The sequence below is a fragment of the Nicotiana attenuata genome, chromosome 3 (assembly GCF_001879085.1).
Source record: "Nicotiana attenuata strain UT chromosome 3, NIATTr2, whole genome shotgun sequence".
NCBI classification, from domain to species: Eukaryota; Viridiplantae; Streptophyta; class Magnoliopsida; order Solanales; family Solanaceae; genus Nicotiana; species Nicotiana attenuata.
Window position 1 is genome coordinate 61,220,585 of NC_031991.1, and position 11,899 is coordinate 61,232,483.

The 11,899-nt window shown below is 34.8% G+C and overlaps 1 protein-coding gene across 1 annotated transcript; it reads right to left on the reverse strand.

The window, feature by feature from the left end:
* LOC109223891 lies at positions 225–4,180 on the reverse strand. The gene is made up of 9 exons (XM_019388365.1): positions 3,928–4,180; positions 3,471–3,640; positions 2,728–2,909; positions 2,355–2,639; positions 2,205–2,263; positions 2,081–2,117; positions 1,920–1,991; positions 1,229–1,544; positions 225–924 (listed from the first exon to the last, which is right to left on the reverse strand). Exons 1-9 carry the CDS (start codon positions 4,031–4,033, stop codon positions 544–546), a joined length of 1,608 nt encoding a protein of 535 aa, XP_019243910.1. The 5' UTR covers positions 4,034–4,180; the 3' UTR covers positions 225–543.

Sequence of the window (11,899 nt, forward strand, 5' to 3'; positions counted from 1 at the left end):
CACCTCTAAGCATACATACGCATTACGATTCACGTCGGAAAAACTTAGCTTAATCAGCTATAGGTAGCTCTTACCACAGGCTTCCTGGTAATTAACTAGCTGCTCGGACTTGAAATGCTCAAGTTTCAAAATAATTCGCTCTAGGGTTATCTCTTCAATTGATAATTCGGTTGTAAGGCTAAACAAATTGCTTATGCGCTCAATTCACATTTGTCATATGAAAGTAAAGCAATAAAACCATCCATATCATGAATCAATAAACATAAACGTGAGGGGCGTTATGTAAGCACAAAATTTGATGTCCATATCTGTATACACACAACAATCTGCATCATTCCTAGTGTCAATTGTGTATGAACTATTTCTAGCAATCCCTACAAGTCCCTAATCAACTTGTCATAGACAAACATGAAAGAGACTTTACGTATTCTCATCTCGTACTGAAAGCATGCAATACTGCAGATATAATCTGGTATTAGCCATACTATATACATAAGAAAATAAAAAGAACGTCTTGCTGCTAGTCCAAATATTCGAAAAAAATCACCCTTGGCTTTTCCCTGCGTACGATTCTTGACCAGATGTAGCATCAACGAGTTTGGTATACTTGCGGTGACGCCTCTCTCTTGCATATAGTACCCAACAAATGAGTGAGAGCATTACTGCAGCTGAGACTAGAGCTAAACCAATGTAGACCCACTTACTATATCGTGTCAAATCAGGACAATGTTCATCATGAATGACACTGACAGTATCTCGAAGGAAAGTGCAGTCAAGTAATTCGCTAAGGAAAGGCCCAGAATGATACAGGCCGTTGCTAACGTTAACTACAGCAGTCATTTGGTTGTACATATCAGGGGTCAGACGGCCCACGGTGGAGCACACATTACTTGCTGAAACTTGGCAGACATAATTCCTCCAAACCTGCATTAATAGAATTGGAAGTTATTGAAGCTGTTTTTCCTACCATTCTGCGCAAGCAACAGAAGAAGAAGCATATAATCCATAGGAAAATGGAATCCCAACTAAGACTGTTTCCTCAATTCGAACTGTAATATTAGGTTTCTGAAACATAGACATGGTGTCTGACATAATCAAAAAGAACTTATTTTATGTCATTTTTAACCCACCATAATCGCCACCTAGTAAACAAGAAACTTCTCAAAAAGTTCTCTTTGAGCATTTATCTTCATAGTTTGTTTTCTTGAAGTGAAAAATGTTCATATACCTGTGTAGCATTGCTAAGTTCCACCTCACCACTTGCACATTTCCGGTCTGTCTTGTCCGAATTAAATGGATTACAGAGGTTAGGGACCAATGGACCAGATTGGTTGTAACCGACACCTGAAGGCGGATCAATGTTTGACACATTGGTGATGATCCTGTTAGCCACTCCAATCAATTGGTAGGTGACCTCTTTGCTCTGAGACAATGTTTCTTGGGCAGTAGCAGTGTCCACACAAGGGATTATATCATCAAGTGCCGTATGAGCTGTTGGGTTTTTTGCCCAATCATCCATGGCCACACATGTGTCCCCCGTTGCACTTAGAAAGACAAAACAATTGTCAAAATTTTTGAAGTATATAACTGAGCATACAAAAAGAGAAGCTCACAGTATCAAAAAAAAATCAGTTTGTATGTTGAAGAATTATGAAACAGAAAGAACAGAAGTAAGGTGCATTGTCGTGATAGAGAATTAAAGATAGCTAAAAAAAATCTGTATATGTTAAAGACAGGACTCTACACAAGTAAGGAGCTTCAGAACATAAAGTTAATATCTAGTAGAAGCAGCACAACAGCCGTATTGATTTAATGTGTAAAAGATGTATTGTTTTCCTCTTTCAATTTGTCTTTTCTATCTTCTATTTTGTTGAAGCCCGGATAGGACAAATATAACAGGACAATTTGATAGAACTTACTTGTGAAGAACAAGAAATGCACCACATATGATAAAGGTGACTGCAACGAGGATCCAGCCTACAAGGACTAGGCTGCAAACAACAACATTCGCTTAGACTTTCAAAAAGATAATAGGTTCCTTGTTATCAAGAGAAGTATCTGTTCCAGTAATAAGACTTACATGTATACGAGAACCTGCAGGCCAAGTATAGAGAACACTGCAGCAGATTTTCAAACGAGCGTGAGGAAATATCAGTACCAGTCAGTGTGTACTACTATTAACTTTGAAAGACCAGAAAACTTACAGAAACCAAGTGCAGCTAAACCAAGCATTACAGCAGCAACAATGATGAGAGCTCGCCTCCTGCAGTACATACCAACAAGGCGATTACTGGGACATCACAAGTTCAAAAATAGTTCACAGGACTTGAATGAATTAGCCGAGAAGTGCTTACACCCAGTCTAAGATAATCATGATATCCTTCTTGTTCTTCTCAGTTTCTGTTTCAAGAGTTTCAGCAGCCGAGCTAATCTTGGTGTCAACCTTGTCAATGTTGTTTTGAACATCTTGAGGTAGAAAGATTTGATTAACTCCAGTGTGCTTGGCAACAGCCAGAATGTTTGACACATTCCTTAAACTGTCAACCGTTTCTCCTGCCTGGTGCACAACATAATCCAATGTATGTTTTGTACCGCCATGAAATTTCCCTTGTCCAGTAAACAGAACAGCAGCGCCAACTCTGATATAACAAGGCAAAAATAAGTAAATAAAGTCATAAAATTAATCAATTTGTAATGAAAATGAGATGATTGAGATAGAGTGATTACATTGCAGCAATGGTGAATGCCGAGAGAAAAATAAGTGAAAGTGCATAAGCAGTTCGAGAGTAACCATAGCGTCTTCTCCGGCAGCAACAACAATAGAAACAAACTAGGAGCAGGCAAATGGCACATGCCACAAACCAGAATAAAGCAATGATGAAAAGAGGGGCACCAGTATAAGCAACCGACTGTGTCAAGAAAAGATTTTTATCAGATAGTCACTACGTCGTCAAGCATATAAGCTGAAAAGAATGAAGAGATGACCGAAAACGTGGCATATTGGCATATACATGCTAACAATCAGATAGAAGCTGACAACAAATCTAAGTTACAACTAGAAATTATCTTAAGTGAATTCCATTTCCAGAAGTAAAAAAGTAAAAGAAAACTCGTATTAAAAGGAAGCTGAGGGTATAAAGCCAAGAAGTCGGGCATATGCCACAGTCTCTGAAGAGTTTACAGTAAAACCAACATGACACGGTACAAGGATGTTATAACTACAAGAATTATTGGCAATATTCTCTGTCTCTCTCCCTCATCAATTCTTATCAGAACTCTTAGTCCCCAAAAAATGCACAATCACGTTTCTTAATTGGTAATGCTTATAAACAATCACAAAACCACCCAAAAGCAATGTTAAAAAGAACCATAACAAAAATTAACTACGAAGATTTTAAACGAAATAATAATCAAATTTCCAACAGAAAAAGGACCTGTAAATGGAATTAAGGGCTGAAAAGAGAACTTACAGCCCAATAATGACTGTTACTGATGTTCCATCCACCAGTGTAGTAACTCCGATCTTCAAGTGGATCTTCTCTATGTGTTCTTTCAGCAGCCAATACTAAAGATGAGTTTCCAGTACCATTTCTCTCTGCCAGAAACCTTTTACTTCCATAAATTGGCTCACTGACTTCACCTACACACAACAAACAGGGCAGGAAAATCAGAATAATCCTATGTAAGCGAACCCCATTTAGTAAAAGATTACAACTTTGAAGGAAAAACAAGACAAATTCTGGGTACTTAGCAACCCCATTTAGTAAAAGATTACAACTTTGAGGAAAAAACAAGAATAATCCTAAGGTACTTAGCAACCCCATTAAGCAAAAGATTACAACTTTGAGGAAAAACAAGAATAATTCTAGGTAATTATCAACCCCATTTAGTAAAAGATTACAGCTTTGAGGAAAAACAATGGCTTACCGTCAACCAGAGAATTCCCATTAACGAAAGAAAACGAGAGTGTAGATATTAAGAGCAAGGAAAGTGCAACAAAAAGAGGAAATAGGTTCAGTTTTGTGTATGACATGACTGTCTTAATTTCTGGGGCACAAGTTTTCAACTTTGGAGAGAAACGTATTGAGTTTTTTCTTGTGATAAACGACTATCCAGTATTACAAGAATGTGGTCCTTGAAAAGGTAATCATTTACCTAGTCTTGGCTTAACTTAAGGATAACATTTATACTAAAAAACAATAGTGGAAAGACGTGTGAGAAGCTGGTGGTGGACTTCTTCCATTCCATATTTTGGTTGGTTTTCACGACAGTTGTTATTGTTATATAATACTCTATACAAGTGAAGAAAAAAAAAAATCTAACATAGTCTGTATTATACTTTTTTTTTTTTTTACTAGCATGGCTGCACATTCTATTCACCAAAATTCAAATATATGAGAATATTTTTTTTACTTATGTTAAAAATTAAACTCGAGATTTCATAATTCTCTTCCCACTACGGTCTACGTCGGCCACTATGCTACAGAACTCTATATTATACATATGATTGGTTTCTGTTTCTAAAATCTACTTTACTAATACAACTCTATACTAGTCTTGAACCAAATGTTATGTGCATGAGGAACTTTTCAAATGTCTATGGTAAATGGATAAACAATGTCATTTTTCTTTTAAATTGTTGATTGATAAAACTCAAGACATTTTATGTATCAGCAGTATATGGACATCTTATGTTAAGGACTTCTGTTGACTGTTCATTGAATGGTCCAGATAACGGCTAGTTGGCTATTGCACAATCTCAAACTTTATTGCTGTCATTATCATTTTTTGGTTAACTTCAATGAATCCATATTAATGACCTTCATTTTGGCCTTATTAATGACTAATTATTTACTCCTATATTGATAAGTTATGACATGGTCGTATTCAAAGTTAACTTGTTTTTTATTCAGCTGGAATGGGATAGTTTTCATCGTATTACCAAATGGAAAGAGATATGAACAGGTTCTTCGAATTTGAAGTCCACGACCAAAAAAAAATTACCCACTTTGTATCTTAGATATGTATTGTTTATGCTAGTATATTGGTAGAGACAAATTTTGGTTCTGGCCTTATTGGTCGGCTGTTACCTTGTAATCTAAGGTTTTCAATTTTTTTGGGGTGAAATTAAAGTTGACTATGGTTTTCAAAATCTATTTAAAATGGGATTTAGCACGTAAAATTATTTGTTATGTTTCTTAATGAAAACTATTTTGATTTGTTAAGTTATCTGTTGTATAGTTTTCTAGCATTTGATTAGGTATAGAGTGACCATGGTAATAGTAGAACCTATGATGGGGAATAAACCTTGGTAATATTATTTTGAATTATGATTTAAATTCAGCAACAATATACATGTATTGACTACATTAATTAATGCGAAGCAAAAGTTACAGATATTTAAAGGAAGATAACTTACATTGGTAGGTGACAAGTATGGTATGATGTACTCCCTCAGTTTACTTTACTTGTCACATTTCACTTTTAATTCCGAGAGTCAATTTGACTAATCTTTGAAGCTAAATTGCATTAGATTTTCTTAATATTTTAAAGGGAAATAACCAGCTATGTTCATTTATAAGTAGCTCATTACAAAAATTGGCCAATTGATAAAATATTACTAATATTAGCCAATTAGCTATTTGTAGCAAAAAATATCAAATTTTTGCTTTGTTTTAAGTGGGTGTTATTAGAATAGATTGGGCACAACTTAAGGAGCTTGAATCTCAGTTTTGGGATGATTTGGTGAAGTTTTGAGGTGGTTTGAATTGAAAACTCGAAGTAAAAGCTGAACATGAAAAAAAATGATATGTGTATCACACTGTGTATCATTTGTGTATCACATATGTATCATATTTGTATCAATTGTGTATCACATGTATATCCATGTATATCTGTGTGTGTGATATGCGTGATACATGTTTGATACATGTGTCGCAGAAGACTTTTTTGAACTCGATTTAATTACGAATTTTGATACAAAACCAGTCCAAATCACCTCCAATCTTCCTCAAATTTTGTATATTGACTTTTCTATATATTTTCAATGAATTTCAACTATACCCATTGAAATAGTTCCTTTTTTTGTTTAGATTTTTGGAATATTGTATAGATTTTTGTATTTCATCACCTTATTTGCTACCCCGTCCATGAAATTTCCTTTCCGTCTTGTATCTAATGTTGCTAATCACGCTTAAAAATATGGAAGGTGATTTTTGCATGTGATTCTTTGAGAGAAAGAACCCTATTATTTGGTTTTTTAATTTTTGTTGGCTAGTTTTGGTAAGTATGGCTAGAGGTTGGTAAGTTAAGATTTATTTGGGACATTTGTGTAAGTTTCCCTATTTTAAACTTAAAATTTAGATATTTGAAAACTATACGAAAACTACTACAATTTATAATTTTTCTCATATCAATATTGTAAAAAAAAATACATGTTAAAATATTGGTTAAAAAAATACATGTTAAAATATTGGTTAAAGTTTATATAGTTTGACTCTCGAAAAGTGAAACGTGACAAGTAAAAGTGGACGGAGGGAATCCCTTTTGTGAAGAGAAAAATGGCTAGAAAAACATAAGAATGGCAAGCATCCGAAACTGTAATGATGTTATTTTGTGCTAGATATTAGATTGAATTGACTTGTTCATATCTTACGTTTGGATCAAGAAAATTAATACATAAATAATTGCCATAGCAACACTATTGTAATCCCACCGCACTTCCAGATGGCTCTTTCTTGAAGTGACAAACAATGTTGTAACCAATGTTTAAATATTCCTCTCTTTGATTTACTAAGAGAATATAAGAATTATGTTCGAATCAAAGCTTAATCTGCTTGCACGGGTAATTATAATGACTTCATACATTTTTTTATTTCAGTTCACACTAAGTTCTTATATCCGTCGTTATGTCCAGATTCAGAATCCATTAATCAATACTATTCCAGTTATTATAATGTTTTTTTTCATAATGTTAGTGGTTCAATTGTTCGTAACTCAGTTTAAAAAAATCGACGCGGTTTCTTTCAGCGCACAAACATGATTTTCAGGAATTTTCAAATGTAAAGTGCAATTGCAATTTTAGCTACTAAACAATTATCTATTATTTTTAGTATAGACACAAGAGTGTTGCATATGCTATGCTTCAAAAGAAGTAACCTAGTTGGGTTGAAGCAGCTTTCAACATACCATTGGGTCATTGACAAAATTTCCTTTTTGTTTGATAGGATATGATAGTGGAAAAGGACCCCTCATTCACCTCAAATCAAATGAAGCATAGCTATAATGTCAATTTGGCATAATCAAATCCTTGAGAGCAAAATATTTTGGATTAGAGTGTGCTTTCTCTATAAAATTACAGAGAATTATTGGTGGTAACACATATCGATCCGAAAAGAAGGGTGTGCATAATTCTACAGATATTTTCAAATCATTCTTCCTCGTTTAACAAAAAGTATATATGATTAGTATGTATTTTATTATACATATCATATTGGAGCTGGGTGGATGAATGTAGGCTCGCATTTGAGGTTTTGTGTGATAAGAATGTGCTACCAAGACTTAAGGGCAAGTTCTACAGAATGGTGGTTAGACCAACTATGTTTTATGCGGCTGAGTGTTGGCCCGTCGGGGTCATAAGTCTCACGTCTAGAAGATGAAAGTAGCTGAAATATATGTTGAGATGGATACGTGACCATACTAGGAAAGATAAGATTAAGAACAAAACTATTAGGGACAAGGGGGAGTGACCTTTGTGGAGGATAAGTTACGGGAATCGAGGCTGAGGTAGTTCGGGCATGTGAAGGGGCGAGACATAGATGCACCAGTTAGCAGGTGTGAGAGGTTGACCATGGCAGGTCAGAGGAAGGATAGGGGTAGGCCAAAGAAGTACTAGGGAGAGGTGATTAGGCAGGACATGTATTGCTCCAGCTTACCGATGACATAACCCTCGATAGGAAGGTCTGGAGGTCGAGAACTAAGGTTGGGTTGACAGGTACTAGTGAGTCTCTCCTAGGCTTACCAGTAGGACTAGCACTATTTTTGTATTTTCTTATTCCCGGTTCGTTATTATTACTTTGTGTCATTTACTTCTATTACCCTATTACCTTCTTGTTATTATTTGTTGCTTTATTTTTGCTGTTTTTTGAGTCGGGAGTCTATCGGAAAAAGCTCCTCTATCTTCATAAGGTAGGAGTAAGGTGTGCGTATACATTACACTAGATTTGTTTTGTTATTGTTATTGTTGTTGTATGGCATGAAAAAAAATAGTTGAGTTCTAAACACTAAGTTAACATTTTGAGCAATCCACTTATGAATTTGATTCTAGATTGCGAAACGCTTTTCTTTTTGCGTATAAATTATAATCATCGGGTACCTAGGATTTACTCTTCCGATTAATCTAAAATTGTATCACGAAGAGTCCATTTAAGGGAGAACCACTTTCTATTAGGAATTCTTTATTTTCAAAGCTCGAATCCGAGAGCTTTTTTGTTAAGGGGGAAGGAATCAAATCTATCCTATCTTGTAGTGATTGCGAAGCACTTAATAGATAATTCACATTTGAAAGCTAAAAAGTAGTTCTAATTTTCAAAGTTATTCTCAAACGGGCCTGAAGTGAAAGGCGAATCGTGATTGAGAGAACGAACCCCATTGAAAGCCCAACAAGAAAGAAAATATTTGGAGGTAGATTTAGATGAATTTCTGGATGTTGGGAGTGAATAGGGGTGTCAAATGAGCAGTTGGGTTACCTTTGAATGGATTAAATCGAGTTAAAATTAACAATTGATGAGATGTTTGCTTCTAGTTTTAGCCTAAATAATAGATCATAACCCACTCTATCCAGCTAAAAATTATTTTCCATTTGTTCTTTATTTCTATAATTTGTTTAATCACTATTAGATTAATCTAATACTACAGCTTTTCTTCTTGTTTATTACCCACAAAACCTTTTTCCCCCCATATTTTGATAAGTTTTCATATATGTACCCCAGATTCGCCGATGCTTTTAGATGGGTAAACTTGAGTTATGCTCAAAATAACCTACTATATCAATGCTAATATAGACAGCCTAACCCATCTAAGTCAGGTTATATTTTTATGAGCTAAATTATTTGGCACACCGATTACTGCGACTTAATGCGACATTCATATGACATATTTGTAGGTCATATTAATGTAACTTAATACGACATTTTACGACATAGGTCATATTCCCATTGTTTTTGAATTAGTTTTATATTTTGAAAAATAGTACCTCTAGCTTGGAAATATCTTGTGCAATTTAGCTGTATTTTAACCAATGTTGGAGAAATATAATATAATGTGGCATTTTCACGTGTACAACTTCAAGGAAGTGTTCTGATTAGCCATTTGTTTGATAAGGAAAACATTAAACTTGTTTAACTAGGATTATTAATTGAACGATGACGCATACTTTGATTTAAATTTTATTGAAAGATGACACGTAAGTTTTATGGAGGAAGCCTTAGGTATAATTTAGGATTTTAACTTAATTCGGGAGTTAACTGTGGAGTATTATTTCTGTGTAGTGGTAGTACTACTACGTTAATGTAGGAATCTGAGTCCGTCCATCCATAAAATGGTTAACAGTTGACGAAAGCAGGTACAAGTGTGTATTGCACGTGTATAACAGGACAAAACATTATTATTGTATACGCCCCTATGTTTCCCAGATTGTTTCCACTAATGGTTCTTTTGAACTGTGGGAAAAATGAAAAAGAATTCTTGTACACAGCTCCTGCGTTTCACCACGTGAAAGTCATTCCAAGAAAAATGTTTGAGGCGTGAATTTCTTCAACAACCAAAAGATAGTTTGGCGCAACCCGTGAATGTTTTTGTTGGAGCTAACTCATTTGATACGGATTGGGCCGAATTCGGTAACTTTTGCTTAAAATATTTAATTACGAACTCAGTAACTAAGACGTGTTATAGGTTTCTAGCAAATTTTAAACTCATGAACTTCAAATTTTAACTCCGACTATGAGTGACATTTCACATTATTTAGGATCAATGAAATAAAAAATCTCATTAGAATTTTTCATCCTAGGAAAGACCTTCTGAAGACTAAAGTAAGTTTAAAGAGAAAAAAAGAGTGAAGTATGCCTTTCCTGGTAATTTAGAAAGGTTTGTTGCGCCTAAGTGGTCAGATTTTGCTAAAGTGCCTTTTGCTTCTCAGAAGAAAACAGTTTGAGAAAAATTATAAGCAAAATAAACATGAATTGATTTCACACAAAAGTTGTGGCCCGAAATGACTCCTTGAAAACTCTCGAAGCCATATTGCATTTTCAAAAAATTGGTACACCGAAGAAAACTATCTCCAGATTTTGGGGAAAATACTGTTTTTATCATGAATGATCCGAATGGAATCTTTAAGGGATATGTCAATGTCATAGTAAAGATGCAAAATAAGAAAAATAGAACTACATACATATAATATTTGATTTACCATTTTCAGAATTAGTGAATTTTCTAGTATTCCCTACCTCTATTTTTACGACAATGTTTTACGATAGGAAAATATTCGTTGTTTACTTTTTCTAGTCATATACATAGATTATATATTATTTATACACAATTATACACATATAATACATATATTATACCTCCACTAGCTATTTTTAATTTAAATGATTGGGTGGATGACTATTTGGATTTCTAAAATAAAAGCATGTCACCTACTCGTGTAAGCTTCATAGAGGAAGTCATAGTTGGTGTAACAAGCATTATTTAGGATTTTAACTTAATTAGGGAGTTAACAATAGAGTAAGTATTATTTTTGGGAAAGTGATACTGTATGGTCGCTCTCAATATAATAATCGAAAAATATATTTTATATATATATATATATATATATATATATATATATATATATATATATATATATATTTTTGTCTATTAAGTATAAATAATTTCTTGCACGTATTAAAATTGAAAAAAACCCATTATTTTTTGTGTATTTGTACATTTAATCTAGATTCTAGAAGACCGGTCCATTGTTAACAGCTGGTGCAAGTAGCTACAGAATTAAATGTGTATTGCATGTGCACAATCGTCAATAGGACAAAACATTATTACTGTTTATGCCCTTATATTTCTAGATTATGTCCACGACTGGCCCGTCGGAGACGTTGCTACACCTCTAGAAAAGAAAAAAGAATTATGGCTACACGGCTCGGTGTGTCACTTTCACTTCACCACGTGAAATTTGTTGTGAATGATACAACCAACGTGGATGCTGGCGTGGATGCTGACTCAGCAGAGGCCCACGTGATTCCACATCAGTCTGTTTTGAGGAGAAGCAAACGCGTGAGGCAGCATTCAAAGAAGTTAGCGAATTTTGTGGTGCAAGGCAAGGGGGGAAAAGCGTGAAGAGGACTGGTGCAAAGTTAGTATAAATAACAGAAAGAATAGTGTATTAGGCAGGCAATTTTGTTATGTGAAGTCTGTAATTCTCATCCCCTTCTTCTAGTTTCTCATCTCCTTCTTCTATGTCAATTTCCAGTAATTTCCCTTTCAAGCATTCAGTTCCTTGTAATTTTTGTTGAGGAATATAACTATCGAGTTTATTGGTTGTGAGTTGTGCTGTTCGAATTTTAGTTTGTTCCATTGGTGCTTTCATTGAGAGGTCACTCATGGAGGACTAAAAGTTACTCAAGGCTCTAGTCGATGATTCGGTTCAGGAAGTCAAGGACTCAGTGTTTAAGGAACTCTCTGAAATTCGTGGTCTTCTCATGGAGGTTATTGGTAACAGACTGCCGGCAGGACGAGAACCGGCGACAACCACCCTCCCGCCACAAGCCAGTGGAATTCGGCCGCTTTTGTGGTGAGCATTCGGAAGCCTGGTTGTTTCAAGCGGAGCGCTATTTGATCACTATGGAAT